Source organism: Agelaius phoeniceus, chromosome 29 (genome assembly GCF_051311805.1).
Source record: "Agelaius phoeniceus isolate bAgePho1 chromosome 29, bAgePho1.hap1, whole genome shotgun sequence".
Taxonomy (NCBI): Eukaryota; Metazoa; Chordata; class Aves; order Passeriformes; family Icteridae; genus Agelaius; species Agelaius phoeniceus.
Window position 1 is genome coordinate 366730 of NC_135293.1, and position 18040 is coordinate 384769.

Sequence of the window (18040 nt, forward strand, 5' to 3'; positions counted from 1 at the left end):
GGGACGGGGATGGGACAGGGACAGGGGTGGGACAGGGACAGGGATGGGACAGGAGACAGGGATGGGGACAGGGATGGGGACAGGGATGGGGACAGGGACGGGGACAGGGACAGGGATGGGGACAGGGAAACAGCGCAGGATGGGGAGGAGAGGAAAGGCTGAGTGAGAGCAGTGGGGGATTCACACTGGGTTATCACACCTGGGTTATCACACTGGGTTATCTCACTCAGGATATCACACCCGGGTTATCACACCTGGGTTATCACACTGGGTTATCACACTGGGTTATCACACTGGGTTATCTCACTCAGGATATCACACCTGGGTTATCACAGGTTATCGGTCTGGGTTATCACACCCGTGTTATGATCACTTGAGTTATCACACCCGGGTTATCACACTCAGGTTATCACACTGGGTTATCTCACTCAGCATATCACACCCGGGTTATCACAGGTTATCAGTCTGGGTTATCACACTGGGTTATCACACCTGGGTTTTCATCACTTGTGTTATCACACCTGGGTTATCACACTCAGGATATCACACCCGGGTTATCACAGGTTATCAGTCTGGGTTATCAGTCTGGGTTATCATCACTTGTGTTATCACACCCGGGTTATCAGTCTGGGTTATCACACCCCAGTTATCACACCCGGGTTATCAGTCTGGGTTATCACACCCGGGTTATCAGTCTGGGTTATCACACCCGGGTTATCATCACTTGTGTTATCACACCCGGGTTATCAGTCTGGGTTATCAGTCTGGGTTACCACACCCGGGTTATCTCACTCAGGTTCCCACACCCGGGTTATCACACTGGGTTATCATCACTTGTGTTATCAGTCTGGGTTATCAGTCGGGGTTATCACACCCGGGTTATCTCACTCAGGTTCTCACACCCGGGTTATCACACTGGGTTATCATCACTTGTGTTATCAGTCTGGGTTATCACACCCGGGTTATCAGTCTGGGTTATCAGTCTGGGTTATCACACCCCGGTTATCACACCCGGGTTATCAGTCTGGGTTATCACACCCCAGTTATCACACCCGGGTTATCAGTCTGGGTTATCACACCCGGGTTATCACACCCAGGTTATCTCACTCAGGTTCTCACACCCGTGTTGGTGCTGCCGGGGTGGAATCTGGATTCCAGGGCTGAGGGCGTTTTGGGGCACAGAGAACCCCAAGGGTTCCAGGGTTTTGTGCTGCAGACACTCCCGGGGCCCCGAGCTCCCGTCCCCGGTGGCCCCGAGCCGCTGTCCCGGCAGGCGGTGCTGCCGCCGCCGCGAATAAAGCGGGGAGAAGAAAAGCGGCCAAACGTGAGCGGGATGGGGCGGCGGGAGCGGGGAGGGACCGGGTAGGGGGCGGACGGGGAGCGGGCAAGGACCGAGCAGGAGCGGGGAGGGACCGGACAGGGAGCGGGCAGGAGGGACAGGGACCGGGCAAGAGCGGGCAGGAGCGGGTAGGGAGCGGCAGGGACCGGGCAGGAGGGACAGGGAGCGGACCGGGAGAGGGCAGGGAGCGGGCAGGAGCGGCAGGGACCGGGCAAGAGCGGGCAGAGAGCGGGCAGGAGGGAGGGACAGGGAGCGGGCAGGAGCGGCAGGCAGCGGGCAGGAGCGGACCGGGAGAGGGCAGCGAAGAGCTCGGGCCGGCCGGGCTGGGGGCAAGGCTCGGAGCGGGGGCAGGAAAGGCTCGGAGCGGCACCGGCTCCATCCAGGCGCTCCCTGCGGGGCCGGAACCGAGCGGGGCAGCCGGGGAGCAGCGGGCGGAGAAGCGCCGGGGCCGGGGCCGCTCCCGGTCCTGGAGCCTCTCCCGGGGCCACTCCCGGAGCCACTCCCGGTGCCGGTGCCGATCCCGGAGCCGGAGCCGCTCCCGGTGCCGATCCCGGTGTCGGTGCCACTCCCGGAGCCGGTGCCGATCCCGGTGCCGATCCCGGTGCCGCGGAGCAGCAGCAGCTGCAGCAGCTGCAAGGCTTCAAAGTGAAATTCCGGAGGAAATTTAAAGAGCATCCGGATCCGGAGAAAGACAGAAAGAAAGAGGAAGGGGAGAAGGAGAGGAAGAGGAGGCAGAGGAGGCGGCGGCGCCGGGAGAGGAGCGGCGCCGGCGGGGATGGGGTGAGAGCCGCGGCCGCCGTTCCTGCCCTGCTTTCGCTGTTCCTTTTGTTGTTTCGTTATTCATCGCTCCCGAGGCAGCGGGGACGGCCACTCAAGGGTTAAATCGCCGCTTTTCTCCGCGCTCCGGCTGGAAAGTTTCGCCTCCCTTTGATTTTCGGGGCAGGGAAGCGGGGAAGGGCGAGTTGCTGCAAGTTCTTTAAACCAATTCCCGTGGAAGGGAGAGCTCCGGGATCTGTGGGAGCCGAGCCGGGAGGGCTGGAGCGCGGCTGTGCCCGAAAACTTTCCCGGAGTTAAAAATTGGGGTAAAATTCGGGGATTTTGTCGGGTTTGCTGCGGCTCGGGATGCAGGAAAATGGAACCCGGCAGTGCTGAGCGGGTGGGAGCTGCTGGAAACTGCCCGGGCTTCGGTTGGGCTTTGGGGCTGGAATTTGGGGTTTGGGATTTGGGGTTTGGGGTTCCCGTGTTGGGATTTTGGGATTTGGGCGTTGGGGGTTTGAGATTTTGGGGTTTGGAATTTTGGTGTTGGGATTTTAGAGTTTGGGATTTGGGGTTCGGGATTTGGGGATTTCGGGATTTGGGGTTTGGGATTTTGGGGTTTGGTGTTTGGGATTCTGCTGCGGGGATGTGGTGCTGTGTGGATTTTAGTGGATTTTGGTGGATTTTGGGTGGATTTCGGTGGATTTTGTTGTGGGACAGGAGCTCAGGCTGGGCTTTGATTCCTGTCCCAGTTCTGAGCCTCAGCCACTTTTAGGACCCGGCGTTGTTGGAGTTTCTTGTGCAGATCATTCCCTGCCAGCGTGGGCTTTGGAATAAATCACATTCCTGGGGCTCCTTTTCCTTTTTTTTAAATTTACCATTCTCCTTTTTAAAAATTTCTCTGTTTTCCTTTTTTTAAAAAAAAAAATCCCTTTTCTTGTTTTTAAATTTTCTATTTTCCTTTTAAAAAATTTTCCCCTTTCCTTTTTTTTTTTTTAATTTCCATAACTCTGAAATTCCAGCAGAATTTCCATAACTCTGGCTACAAAAAAGATTTAAAAAATCACCTTCAGGGAGCTGATTTTAGTTAAATTATTTTTAAAGCAATATATCAATATATTAAATCTCCATTTCTCTAATTCTCATTTTCCCATTTCTCTAATTCTCATTTTCTCGTTGCTGGGTTTTTGTTTTTTTTTTTTTTTTTTTTCTGGGATCTTTGAAAAATTCCTGAGCTCCAGCCTGGCTTTGATTTTTAAATTTTAATTGCTAAATTAAATTTTAAATTTTTTTAAAATTTTAATTCCGTGGTAGCGGCGTTTGTGTCCCAGAGCAGGAGGAGGAAAGGGGCACCCAGGAGGCTCCAGAATTCCAGAGAAATCCATTTATCGGGGTTTAAAGGCCCTGGGAGTGTGTGTGACCTTGCTGGGGGCTGTCCCTGATCTGGAGCAGCTGCCCCAGGAATCTCCTGGGATGGGGCAGAGCCGGATCCTATTCCTGGAGCTGCTCCTCCCCAAGGGCACAGCCTGGGGAGGGGAAAGCCCTGATTGGGAGCCCAGACCTTGTGCCCAAAACCCCAAATCCTGCTTTGGAACCCAGACCTTGTCCCCAAAGCCCCAAATCCGGACTGGGAACCCAAACCTTGCACCCAAAACCCCAAATCCTGATTTGGAACCCAAACCTTGTGCCCAAAGCCCCAAATCCTGATTGGGAACCCAAACCTTGTCCCCAAAGCCCCAAATCCATCTTCCCAAACTTTATTCCCAAACCCCTAAATCCGTTTTTGGAATCCAAACTTTGTCCCCAAAGCAATTCTGCAGTTCAGCGCCCTGGGGAGGAACCGTGGGATATCCTGGATTGTGGGAAATCCCGGCTTGAAATGTGGAATATCCTGGGTAGTGGAAAGTCCTGAATTGAATTGTGGAATATCCTGAATTGTGGATGTGGGCTATGGAATATGCTGGGTAGAATTGTGGAATACCCTGAATTGTGGAATCCCCTGGCATGTGGAATACCCTGGATGGGGAGGGATCAGCCAAGGCCGGCTCCAGGCCCTGCCCAGGACAGGGACCAGGGCTGGGATTCTCCTGCACCCCCAGAGGCTCTGCAGGGGCAGAGGGAAGGAGCTGGGGCTGAGTTTATCAGCAGCACTGACAGACAGACAGGCAGACAGACAGACAGACTGACAGACAGACAGACAGCTCCTGGGGCTGCTGAGGGGAGATAAAAGGAGAGCAGGCAGACAGCCCTGGAGGAGCAGGAGGAGGAGCAGGAGCAGGGTTGGGCTCCCAGCCCCTCTCTGTGCCCCAGTTCTGCCTTCAGGTGCTGGGCTCAGCCTGGGCTGCCCTGGGCTCAACCTGGCCTGGGCTTTGCTGGGGGTTCTTTCCATCAGGGGTTCCTGGGGGATTCTTTCCCTCTGGGATTGCTGGGGGTTCTCCCTCCTCAGGGATTCCTGGGGATTCTCCCTCAGGGAGGGGAGGCAGAGCCTGGCTCAGCCCCAGGCTGGGCTCAGCTGACTCAGCATGGCCAGCGGCCAGGGCTGGGCTCATCCCTGTCCTGCTCACACTCACTCATTTTAATCCTGCTCACACTCATCTTAATCCTGCTCACACTCATCCCTGTCCTGCTCACACTCATCTTAATCCTGCTCACACTCATCCCTGTCCTGCTCACACTCATTTTAATCCTGCTCACACCCATTTATTCCTGTCCTGTGTGACACTGTGACAGCACAGCCCCTGTGACACTGTGACAGGACAGCCTGTGTGACACTGTGGCAGGACAGCACAGCCCCTGTGACTCTGTGGCAGCACAGCCCCTGTGACACTGTGACAGGACAGGACAGCCCGTGTGACACTGGGACAGCACAGGACAGCCCGTGTGACACTGTGACAGGACAGCCTGTGTGACACTGGGACAGGACAGCACAGCCCCTGTGACACTGTGACAGGACAGGACAGCCTGTGTGACACTGTGACAGGACAGCCCGTGTGACACCGTGACAGGACAGCCCGTGTGACACTGTGACAGGACAGGACAGCCCGTGTGACACTGGGACAGGACAGTACAGCCTGTGTGACAGGACAGTGAGGACAGCCCGTGTGACACTGTGACAGGACAGTGAGGACAGCCTGTGTGACACTGTGGCAGGACAGGACAGCCCCTGTGACACTGTGACAGCACAGCCCCTGTGACTCTGTGGCAGGGCTGGCTCCTGTCCCTGCCAGCCCCTGGCACCTCCTGTGCCCAGCCTGGTGCCACTGGTGCCATCTGTCCCTCCTGGCACGGGGCTGCTGTGCCCTGGGCCTGTGTCACCGTGTCCCCAGCTCTCCTCACCCTGCCCTGCGGGGCACTGCTGCTGGCCCAGGCCCACAGCTGGGGGCTCAGAGCACAGATCACAGATAACAGATCACTGATAACAAATAAGAAATCACAAATAAGAAATGACAGATAACAAACATTCCTTGGGACCTTCCCTGGATCCCTGGATCCTCCCCAGACATCCACTAAAAGAAGGGATGCTTTTAAAGGATATTCACTGAATTCAGGGGTTCTTTTAAATGATATTCACTAAATTAAGAGGTGCTTTTAAATGATATTCACTAAATTCAGGGGTGCTTTTAATGGATATCCACTAAATTCAGGGGTGCTTTTAAAGGATATTCACTAAATTAAGAGGTGCTTTTAATGGATATCCACTGAATTCAGGGGTGCTTTTAAAGGACATTCACTAACTGGAGATGCTCTTTCAGCGGATAGCCACTAAAAGAAGTTGCAGCAACTCACAACTCCCCACTTCCTCACCCCTAAAATAAAATGCAAGGCTAAACATTCCAGCTCAGAACATGTTAAAAATGCAGCATTTGACCCCTTCCCTATCCCCTCATTCAGTGAATATCCCCCGGTTATTTTGAAGCTCCCAGGGCTGTTGATTTCTGCCCTTCCCCCTGAGCTGGGGAGGGCCCTGGATCCCTTCCAGTGCCACCAGATCTTTGTCCTTCCAGGCCTTTGCTTTGCTCCTCCTCAGTTATCTGCCAAGGCCAGCCCCGGGTGCGAGTGGTTTTATTTACACCTTTATTTATTCACTATTTACACCTTTATTTATTCACTATTTACACCTTTATTTATTCACTATTTACACCTTTATTTGTTCTCTATTTACACCTTTATTTATTCACTATTTACACCTTTATTTGTTCTCTATTTACACCTTTATTTATTCACTATTTGCACCTTTATTTATTCACTATTTACACCTTTGTTTGTTCACTATTTACACCTTTATTTATTCACCCTTTGCTGCGGGGACTCAGCATTTCAGGGAGGGGAACAGGAGTGGGAGCCCCAGCGCTGCTTTGGAACACTTGGTGGTGTCTGGGGAGCAGCTCCTGGGGCAGCTCAGCTCCGGCTGTCACCCCTGGGTGTCCCTCTGTCCCATCCCTCTGTCCTGTCCCTCTGTCCTCACCTTCTGCTGGTTCAGGCTGGAGATGATGGGAAGGGGCTGGGATGGAATTCCCAGAGCAGCTGAGGCTGCCCCTGCACCCCTGGAGGTGCCCAAGGCTGGGGAAGGGAAGCTCCAGAGAAACCCTGGAGCTGTTCCCAGAGCCTGGAAAGGGCTCCAGGAGGGCTGGAGAGGACAGGGAGGGACAGGGACATGGGGATATGGGGACAGGATGGACAGGGACACAGGGACAGGGATCCTGGACAGACAGGGACACAGGGACAGGATGGACAGGGACACGGGGACAGAGCTCCAGAATGGACAGGGACACAGGGACAGGATCTGGATACTGCCCTATGGATGGACAGGGACACAGGGACAGGGTCCTGGACGGACAGGGACACAGGGACATGGAGACAGGATGGACAGGGACACAGGGACAGTATCTGGATACTGCCCTATGGATGGACAGGGACACAGGGACAGGGCTCCAGGACAGACAGGGACACAGGGACAGGATCTGGATGGACAGGGACACAGGGACAGGGCTCCAGGACGGACAGGGACACAGGGACAGGGCTCCAGGACGGACAGGGACACAGGGACAGGGCTCCAGGACGGACAGGGACACAGGGACAGGATCTGGATGGACAGGGACACAGGGACAGGGCTCCAGAATGGACAGGGACACAGGGACAGGGCTCCAGGACGGACAGGGACACAGGGACAGGATCCTGCATGGACAGGGACACAGGGACAGGATCCTGGACGGACAGGGACACAGGGGCAGGATCCTGGACAGACAGGGACACAGGGACAGGGCTCCAGGACGGACAGGGACACAGGGACAGGATCCTGGACGGACAGGGACACAGGGACAGGGCTCCAGGACGGACAGGGACACAGGGACAGGATCCTGGACAGACAGGGACACAGGGACAGGGCTCCAGGATGGGCAGGAGCCCAGGAACAGCTGCTGTGCCCGAGGAATGATCTCCCAGGAGGGTTTTCCATCAGGCAGCAGCACCACGTGGGCTTGGCTGGAAGCCCTGGAGCCTCCCAGGCTCCTGTGGCCCCTTCCCTGCTGCCAGGGGGTTTTGCTCCGTTTGCTCAGCTCACCCAAATGTCTCCCACAGCGGGGAAATAAACCTTGTTCAGTGATGAGGAGTCACTGCAAACGAGCAGCTCTGTGAATGCTGGGGGCACACAGAGCCCCTGGAGGTGCCTGCTTGTGTGGGGAGTAACAAATCACAAATAATTGTTGGGTTTTTCCCTTGCCAGGGAATGAATCCCTGTGGAGGCAGCGCTGGGAAGGAGCCTCAGAGCAGCTGAGGGAGCCCTGAGGAGGAGCTGCTGGAGGAGGGGACACCCCACTAACTGCACGAGCCTCCTGCCCCTACTAACAAATGTCAACAACTCGGTAAAGTCCCGCCTCAGGCCTGTCCAAAACCAGCCCAGGATCTGGGGGTTCAGGAGCAGAAATATCAGTTTTTCCCCTGTGCCAAAGATAGGTCATGATCCACGTGAAAACAGAGCCTGGGAAATTGGAATCTCACTCCAGAAATGCAGGCAGAGAGGGAGGGGGGTTGTGCTGGCGGGAGAAATCTGAGCCAGGGCTGGGAGGGGGAAGGAAATCAAATATTCCCTGCTGAGCTCTGGGGCTGGCCCTGGAGAGCTGCAGGGGTGCTGGGATTGATGGGACAGGCGGCTCAGGCTGCCCCGGAGCGGGGAGGGAGCAGCAGGGGCTGGGGCTGGGCAGCTGCACACAGCAGGAGTGGGCCTGGGCCTGGGCCTGGGCCTGTGACTGTGACTGTGACTGGGCCTGGGTCTGGGCCTGTGACTGTGACTGTGACTGGGCCTGGGTCTGGGCTTGTGCCTGAGTCTGGGCCTGTGACTGGGCCTGGTCCTGGGCCTGGGCCTGGGCCTGGGCCTGGGCCTGGGCCTGTGCCTGAGTCTGGGCCTGGGCCTGGGCCTGGGCCTGTGACTGTGCCTGGGCCTGGCAGCTGCCAGTGGGGCCAATCCCATCAAACTCCCCTGGGTTTGGGTTCTGAGCACGGCCCTGGGTGCAGTCACAGCCAGAGGAACCCTGGAGCAGCTGGGCTGTTTTATCATGGAAAACATTCCTTCCTTTTCCTTCCTTTTCCTTCCTTTTCCTTCCTTTTCCTTCCTTTTCCTTCCTTTTCCTTCCTTTTCCTTCCTTTTCCTTCCTTTTCCTTCCTTTTCCTTCCTTCCTTCCCTGCCCTGGAACACCCTGGGGGCAGCAGCCCTGCTCAGTTGGGACAATCCAACCCCAGACCCCCAACCCTGGGGGCAGCACCCTGGGATATTCCTGACCCAAATCCCTGACTCTGGGGGCAGCAGCTCTGAGCATTCCAGCCCCAAACCCCGCTGGGCTGGTGGCAGAATCCCTGCTCAGCTCTTGGGATATTCCAGCCCCAAACCCCACTGGGCTGGGGGCAGAATCCCTGCTCAGCTCCTGGGATATTCCAGCCCCAAACCCCACTGGGCTGGGGCTCCCTGAGCAGCTGCACGTCTGGGGGTGCAGAGTTTCCTTCCATCACTGGGGGACCTGCTTTGATGCTGGGACGTGCAGGATGTGCTTCCCTGGTGTGAGTCAGGGCAGGAAGAGCTGTGCTGGGGGCAGGGAGCTTTGTGTGCTCAATTCCTGTGTCTGTCTGTCTGTCTGTCTGTCCATCCATGACCAATCCATCCATCCAGGAGCAGCACTCTGGAGAATCATGTCTGTAAACAACGGTTTTAGCCGCATTGCTCTGCACAGAGAAAAGCAAGGCACAATTCCTCCCAAGAATATTTCTGGGTTTCACATTCTCTGAACCTCAGAGAAGGGAAAAACACAGTTCTCATCTCATTTTCTGTGCCTGTGTGTGTGCCACAGCAGAATGCAATGTGGGGATTGTTCACCCACAGTGAGGGGGTTTGCTTCCTTGGCCTGTGTGTGTGTGTCAGGACTGTCAGGACAGGCACAGATTCTGGGCAGGGTGAGCAGGGTTGGGTGCTTGGCAGATTCAGTTCAGATGTGTGGAATATAGTGTAATACAGCATAGAATAATAGAGGATAATAAATAATTAATTAGCCCTCTGATAAGATGGAGTCTCCTCCTCATTCCTCCCTGCCACAGGGGCTGTCCTGTTTCGATAAATGGCTACAGAAAGAGAGATAATAATTGTAGGAATCCTTTCCTCTGAGTTTCCCAGGATTTTCCTGGGAGAAGCGTGGTTCAGAGGACCTGTGATTATTACACAATGATCCCTGTCCCTGGAGGGGCTGGTGGGCACCTGGCAGCAGCAGCAGGGCTGACCAGGACAGAGGGGAGGGAGTGTGGCTGGAAATTGCTGCTCTTCCCCTTCCCTCAGCTGCCCTCACACTGGGACCAAAAATCACAGACAATTCTGAAATGTGTGACTGCGCTGCACAAGGCTCTTTGCCTTCTATTTATTTCCCAAAATAATACATTTGCATAAGGCCAGCCCCTCCCATCCCTGCTCTGTGTTAAAATGAGGTTATTAGTCCTTCACACGTGTGCAGTTCTTCTGTCTAATTGGGTCAGTGGTCTCAAACTGGGTCAGGGATGAAGTCAGGAAAGTCTTCCTCAGGTCTCTGTGACCTCTGGCACCATCCAAGCCCCCCTGCTTTGTGTCCAGGTGCTGGGCACTGTTCTGCTGGTTCCAATAATTCCTTTAATGCTTCACTTGCTCCACTTCCTTCTACAAATGAGCTCGTAATAGAACAATTAGCTTTAGATTGTTATTTCTACAACAGATTTAAGCATCTAATAATCACTAACCTATCGTTGGTGTATCTAGCTTCAGTGGGAATTAGTTCTGACCCTCAGCTGAAATTTTAACCCTATAAAATCATGATTCAAAGCCCTGTTCTCCTGCTGGTGTATCCAACTTCAATGTGGATTGGTTCTGACCTGAAATTCTAACCCTATAAAATCATGATTCCAATGTGAATTGGTTCTGATCTCAAATTCTAACCCTATAAAATCATGATTCCAATATTAGCTGGTTCTGACCCCCAGCTGAAATTCTAACCCTATAAAATGATGATTCCAATGTGAATTTGCTCCGGCCCTCAGCTGAAATCCTGCCCCTATAAAATGATGATTCCAATGTGAACTGGTTCTGACCCCCAGCTGAAATCCTGCCCCTATAAAATGATGATTCCAGTATTAATTGGTTCTCACCCCCAGCTGGAATCCTGCCCCTATAAAACAATGATTCCAATGTGAATTGGTTCTGACCCCCAGCTGAAATCCTGCCCCTATAAAACAATGATTCCAATATTAATTTGTTCTGGCCCCCAGCTGGAATCCTGCCCCTATAAAGCCATGAATTAACAGCCCTGTTCTCCATCCCTGCAGGGAGCAGCCCATCTTCAGCACCAGGGCCCACGTGTTCCAGATCGACCCTGCCACCAAGAGGAACTGGATCCCAGCCAGCAAACACGCCCTGACCGTCTCCTACTTCTACGATGCCACGCGCAGCGTCTACAGGATCATCAGCGTGGGGGGCACCAAGGTGGGCACTGCCCCGGCACCCCCCGGCAGCTGTGCCCCAGAATGACAGCTGTGCCCCCCAAAATAATGGCTGTGCCCCCAGAATGACAGCTGTGCCCCCAAAATAATGGCTGTGCCCCCAGAATAACAGCTGTGCCCCCAAAATAATGGCTGTGCCCCCAGAATAACAGCTGTGTCCCTAAAATAACAGCTGTGTGCCTAAATAACAGCTGTGTCCCAAAAAAAGCAGCTGTTCCCCCCACAAAAGCAGATGATTCTCTGATTGGTTCCCTGATTGATCCCCTGACTGACTCCCTGACTGATTTCCTGATTGATTCCCCAACTAATTCCCTAATTCCTGATCAATGATTCCCTGATCAATGATTCCCTGATCGATGATTCCCTGATCAATGATTCCCTGATCAATGATTCCCTGATCAATGATTCCCTGATGGATTCCCTGATGGATTCCCTGATGGATTCCCTGATTGATTCCCTGATCGATGATTCCCTGATCAATGATTCCCTGATGGATTCCCTCCTTCCCCATTGTCCCCATTGTCCCCTGCCCAGGCCATCATCAACAGCACCATCACCCCCAACATGACGTTCACCAAGACCTCGCAGAAGTTCGGGCAGTGGGCAGACAGCAGGGCCAACACGGTGTACGGGCTGGGCTTCGCCTCTGAGCAGCACCTGAGCCAGGTGAGCTGGGGCCTGGGGAGCCTGGGGAGCCTGGGGAGCCTGAGCCAGGTGAGCAGGGCCTGGGGAGCCTGGGGAGACCTGGGGAGCCTGGGGAACCTGAGCCAGGTGAGCTGGGGCCTGGGGAGCCTGGGGAACCTGGGGAACCTGGGGAACCTGAGCCAGGTGAGCAGGGACCTGGGGAGCCTGGGGAACCTGGGGAGCCTGAGCCAGGTGAGCAGGGACCTGGGGAGCCTGGAGAGCCTGAGCCAGGTGAGCTGGGACCTGGGGAGCCTGGGGTGCCTGGGGAGCCTGAGCCAGGTGAGCTGGGAGCCCGGGGAGCCTGGGGAGCCTGGGGAACCTGAGCCAGGTGAGCTGGGAGCCTGGGGAACCTGGGGAGCCTGAGCCAGGTGAGCCCTGGAAACCTGTCCCAGGTGAGCTCAGGGACCTGAGCCAGGTAAGCCCAGGGAGCCTGTCCCAGGTGAGCTCAGGGACCCCCTGCAGAAACCCCTCCAGAGGATCCTCAGGCACCTCCTGAGGTGCTGTTCTCACCAGGCTGGAATGGGATTCAAGGTGCCAAGGTTCCAAAACCAGCTCTAAAGTGAAGCTGGGTCTGCAGAGGGGTTTGGGTGCCACGAATGGAGCTGGGGCTGCTTCTGTGCTGAACCCACGGCCCTGAGTGCCAAACTCAGATTCAAATCCCTGAATTGTGGTGTTGGAGAGAAGTTCAGAAGTGTTTTAAAGGAGGCTGCAGGCAGAGCATCATTATATGTTTATATAATATATGGTATATTATATATTTATATGATATTTATATAATATCAATATAATTTCTATTACATTGCTCTGCTGGCCCCCAGCCCCAGGGTGACTCTTCCCTTCCCCTCCAGTTTGCAGAGAAGTTCCAGGAAGTGAAGGAGGCAGCTCGTGTGGCCAGGGAGAAATGCCAGGATAAAACTGAGCTCACCAACCCTGCCCTGAGCATCCCTTCCCACCAGGTGAGGCCGGGGAATGGGGAGAAAAGGGGAGAAAAAGGGAAAAATGCTCCCTGTGCTGCTGCCCTGCTGTCCCTCTGTGCCCTGCATGGACCCCTCCAGGTCTGACCCTGCACAGCCAGGCCGGGTTGGTGGCCCCAGGGCCAGCCCAGAGGGAGGGGACCCTGCTGGAGGTGCCCACCCGTCCCTGTCCTTCCTCCCAGCCCCATCATCACCATCACCTGTCCCTGTCCTTCCTCCCAGCCCCATCATCACCATCACCTGTCCCTGTCCTTCCTCCCAGCCCCATCATCATCATCACCTGTCCCTGTCCTTGCCCCAGGTGCTGCCCAGCCCCATCATCAGCTCCAATGGACCTGGGGAGGACAAACTGTTCCGCAGCCAGAGCGCGGATGTGGAGATCAGCACCGAGAAGGAGAGGCTGAAGAAGATGCTCTCCGAGGGGTGAGGCTGCCCTCAAATTCCCCCTCTGTCAGGGTTGGGTGCTTGGTTTTGTCATCCCAAATTGTTCTGACCCGTTCTGCACTTTTCATTCTCTGCCTGCTGCTCAAAGCCTTGGCTGGATTCAGAGAATCAATCACAGAATCAATCACAGAATCAATCACAGACTCACAGAATTACAGAATCAGTCACAGAATCCCAGAATCACAGAGTCACAGAATCAATTACAGAATCACAGAATCGTTACAGAATCACAGATTCACAGACTCAATCTCAGAATCCCAGAATCCCAGAATCAATCACAGAATCACAGATTTACAGAATCACCACAGAATCCCAGAATCGATCCCAGAATCATTCACAGAATCCCAGAATCAATCCCAGAATCAATCCCAGATTTACAGAATCATCACAGAATTCCAGAATCGATCCCAGAATCAATCCCAGAATCAATCCCAGAATCATTCACAGAATCCCAGAATCAATCCCAGAATCAATCCCAGAATCAATCCCAGAATCCCAGAATCAATCCCAGATTTACAGAATCAATCCCAGAATCAATCCCAGAATCAATCCCAGAATCCCAGAGTCAATCTCAGAATCAATCCCAGAATCAATCCCAGAATCAATCCCAGAATCAATCCCAGAATCCCAGAGTCAATCTCAGAATCAATCCCAGAATCAATCCCAGAATCAATCCCAGAATCCCAGAACCAATCCCAGGATTTCCCCCTGTCCCAGCTCGGTGAGCGAGGTGCAGTGGGAGGCCGAGTTCTTCAGCCTGCAGGACAACAACTCCAAGCTGGTGGCGGCGCTGCACGAGGCCAACGCCAGCGTGGAGCAGTGGAAGAAGGAGCTGGCGGCGTACCAGGAGGAGACGGAGGCGCTGCGCCAGCGGGTGAGCCAGGAGGGCAGGGGGACACGGCCACGGGGGCTGGCATGGCACGGCCGGGGGACAGCACCCGCCGTACCTCCATCCATCCCACCCTCAGGACTGACAGCACCCTCCATACCTCCATCAGGAGGGACAACATCCATCCCTCCATCCATCCCACCCTCAGGACTGACAGCACCCGCCATCCCTCCATCAGGAGGGACAACATCCATCCCTCCATACCTCCATCAGGAGGGACAGCACCCGCCATCCCTCCATCCATCCCACCCTCAGGAGGGACAGCACCCGCCGTACCTCCATCAGGAGGGACAGCACCCGCCATCCCTCCATCAGGAGGGACAACAGCCTCCATCCATCCCTCAGGACTGACAACATCCCGCCCCAGGGATTCCCTGGGCTCATTCCCAACATCCCACTCTCAGGGTTCCCAGTGCCCATCCCTCAGGATCACCAACATCCTTCCCTCAGGATTCCCTCAGGATTCCCTGGTGTTATTCCCAACATCCCTCCCTCAAGTTTCTCTCAGAATTCCCTTGGGATCCCCAACGTCCCTCCCTCAGGATTCCCCAGTGTTATTCTAAACATCCCTCCCTCAGGATTCCCTCAGGGTTCCCCGTTGTTATTCCAAATATCCCTCCCTCAGGATTCCCTCAGGATTCCCTGATGTTATTCCCAACATCCATCCCTCAGTATTCCATCAGGATTCCCTCAGGATTCCCCGTTGTTATTCCCAATATCCCTCCCTTAGGATTCCCTCAGGATTCCCTCAGGATTCCCTCAGGATTCCCTGGACCTCGGCAGGATCACAGAAGGAGCCATAGCTCAGTGAAACACCCCCATCATTGTCCCTAAATCCCTAAATTTTGGTGGGTTCTGGCCCCACCCTGGCCCTGAGGCTCCAGGGAGCTGCAGGATCTGCTCCCTGTCTGGGTGAGCTCCTTGGAGCTCAGAGCAGAGCTCAGAGCAGCCCAGAATCACTTTAAAAATTCATCCTCCTCATGAATAATCCAAGGCGCCGAGCTGCATTTTCCAGGGGAGTTCTCCTGGGCAAACCCTTCCAGCTCAGCTCTGCAGCAGCTCCAGAGCTTTTGGAGGCCTCCAAACAGAGCTGGATCTGCAGGCTGGGGCTCAGGGGCCGGGTGGGAGCCAGTTCAGCCGTGCTGGAGCGCACAGAATTCCTGCAGAAAGCACAGGCACGGGCTCTAAAGTGGGTTTGTTTTGAGCACAAAATGGTTTTTTGAGCCACCAAATGGGTGTGGTCCGGGCAGAGCTGAAGGAATTGTTTCCCTCCCAGCCCCAAGCAGGAGCTGCCCGGTGAAAGCCAGGTGGGTTTGCAGGGAGGCCAGAGCATGGCAGTGGTGCTGAGGGTCAGGAAATTCCTGAGGGGAGGATTCCACCTTGCAGGGAATTATTGAGGGAATTATTGAGGGGTCAGGAAGTTCCTGAGGGGAGGATTCCACCTTGCAGGGAATTATTGAGGGAATTATTGAGGGGTCAGGAAGTTCCTGAGGCAATGATTTCACCTTGCAGGTGGCAGAGCTGGAGGCTCAGGGCGCCCAGGACTCCTCCAGTGACAACAACAAGGAGGAGCTGAGCCAGAGCCTGGAGGAGCTGGAGCTGCTGCTCAAGGCCAAGGATGAGGTGAGGCTGGCAGAACCCCCAAAAACCTGTGTGACCCCCCCAAAAACGTGTGTGACCCCCCAAAAACGTGTGTGACCCCTCCCAAAACCTGTGTGACCCCTCCCAAAACCTGTGTGACCCCCAAAAACCTGTGTGACCCCCCCAAAAACCTGTGTGACCCCCAAAAACCTGTGAGAGCCCCCAGCTATCAGAGCTCTAAGGGACAGGGATGTGCTGGGGTGGAGAGGCTCAGGATCTTGGCAGCTCAGAATTCCCAGAATCACCAGGTTGGGAAGAGAACTCAGATCATAAACCCCCATTTTTCACACTAACACACACAATATTCACTTCAATATTTGCACAAAGCCAATGATAAACCCCCATTTTTCACACTAACACACACAATATTCACCTCAATATTTGCACAAAGCCAATGATAAACCCCCATTCCCCAGGAGATCCAGCTGCTGAAGAGCCAGAGGTGCGGCCGCTGGGAGGCCGAGGGCGAGCGCGAGGAGACGCTGCAGAAGCTGCAGGTAAAGGGGAAAAGGGGGAGGTGGCACCTTGGGGACAGCCCTGCTTTGCCCAGACTGTGACTGGGGAGCCAACCCCACCGGGCTGGGAGGATCCAGGCTGGGATCCTGGGTGGGATCCACACCTGGGGAGGATCCAGGGCCGATCCCACGGGGCTGGGGAGGATCCAGAGCAGCTCCAGGGCCAACCCCTCCACGCTGGGAGGATCCAGGGCTGATCCCACGGGGCTGGGGAGGATCCAGGGCCGATCCCACGGGGCTGGGCCATCCCTGCGGGCACAGCTGCCCTCCCACAGCCTCACCCCATGGGCAGGGCAGGGCACGGAGCTCCCCCCCCCCGGTGGCTCAGGAAGGAGCCCTGGGGTGGCGCTCTGGGCTGTGAGCAGCCTGTCTGTCTGTCTGTCCGTCTCTCTGTCTGTCTGTCTGTCCGTCTGTCCGTCTGTCTCTCTGTCTCTCTGTCTGTCTCTCTCTCTGTCTGTCTGTCTGTCTGTCCATCCGTCTGTCTCTCTCTGTCTCTCTCTCTGCCTGTCTCTCTCTGTCCGTCCGTCCGTCCGTCCCCGCAGGAGCTGGAGGCCCGGAACGCGGAGCTGGAGCAGCGGCTGCAGCTGGCAGAGCAGAGCCTGGCAGAGAGCCTGGCACAGAGGGACAGGGTGCAGCACGAGGTCACCAGGGTGGCCGAGATCATGGATGTGAAGATCTTCGAGCTCAGCGAGCTCAGGCAGGGCCTGGCCAAGCTGGTGGAGAGCAACTGAGCAGAGCAGAGAGCCCTGGAGAGGGGCAGCTCAGCTGGGGCTGGGCACCACCCAGACACCCTGAGGGCACCCAGAGGTCCTTGGGCACCACCCAGAGATCCTGTGGGCACCAAGAGAGATCCTGGGCACCACCCAGAGCTTCCGTGGGCATCACCAAGAGATCCTTGGGCACCACTGAGAGCTCCCGTGGGCACCCAGAGCTCCTGTGGGCACCAAGAGAAATCCTGGGCACCACCCAGAGCTCCTGTGGGCACCAAGAGAGCTCCTTTGGACACCCAGAGCTCCTGCAGACACCACTGAGAGCTCCCATGGGCACCCAGCAGCCTCAGCCCTGCCCGGGCAGGATTTGCCACCCACCAGCAGCTGCCTGGCCAGAGCGGGCACCAGGCTGGGCCCTCGCTGCCCAGGGAGCCCCAGAGCAGGGCACAGAGCTCCTGAACCCCCAGATCCTCTCCAGGGAGCTCCTGAACCCCCAGATCCTCTTCAGGGAGTACCCAAAGTCCTCAAATCCTCTCCAGGGAGCCCCTGAACCCCTGAACCTTTTCCAGGGAGCTCCTGAACCTCTCCAGGGAGCTCCTGAACCCCCAAACCTTCTCCAGGGAGAATCTGAGCTCCCAAATCCTCTCCAGGGAGCCCCTGGACCCCCAGACCTCTCCAGGGAGAATCTGAGCTTCCAAATCCTCTCCAGGGAGCCCCTGAACCCCCAAATCCTCTCCAGGGATCCCCAGCCCAGCTCCCTGGCCCTGCCCCGGCCGTGGCACAGCCCAGAGGTGCCAGCTGTGCCCAGCTGTGCCCAGAGGTGCCAGCTGTGCCCGTGCCACCCCCTTGCCACACCCCAGAGCTGCCCCCCAGGTTTTTACATTTTCCAAGGGCACGGGGCCGAGCCCTTTGGTTTTTCTGTGGTTTTTTAGGAGCCATTTGCCTTCTGCAGGTCCTGCCTGGAGCAGCTGGGCACGGCCAGCACTGAGCCTCCTCCTCTTCCTCTTCCTCTTCCTCCATCCTGGGCGCTCCCAGCCCCTGGAGCATCCCAGGGGAGCAGAGATGGAGGAAAATTCTGGATTTCC

The 18040-nt window shown here is 55.8% G+C and overlaps 1 protein-coding gene across 2 annotated transcripts; it reads left to right on the plus strand.

Moving 5' to 3' along the window:
- Nucleotides 1-1908: 1908 nt before the first annotated feature.
- On the plus strand, nucleotides 1909-17161 carry HOMER3 (homer scaffold protein 3). Of its 2 annotated transcripts, none has more exons than XM_054650139.2 (10): nucleotides 1909-2119; nucleotides 7818-7956; nucleotides 10925-11081; nucleotides 11633-11764; nucleotides 12601-12738; nucleotides 13058-13179; nucleotides 13918-14074; nucleotides 15602-15712; nucleotides 16147-16227; nucleotides 16788-17161. In XM_054650139.2, the coding sequence occupies exons 2-10, from the start codon at nucleotides 7943-7945 to the stop codon at nucleotides 16974-16976; spliced, it is 1101 nt and encodes a 366-aa protein (XP_054506114.2). In that variant the 5' UTR covers nucleotides 1909-2119; nucleotides 7818-7942; the 3' UTR covers nucleotides 16977-17161. The 2 variants fall into 2 exon arrangements, with proteins under 2 accessions (XP_054506114.2, XP_054506118.2); XM_054650143.2 differs by having other exon boundaries at nucleotides 1910-2119; nucleotides 12631-12738; nucleotides 16788-17160.
- The last annotated feature ends 879 nt before the right edge of the window (nucleotides 17162-18040 follow it).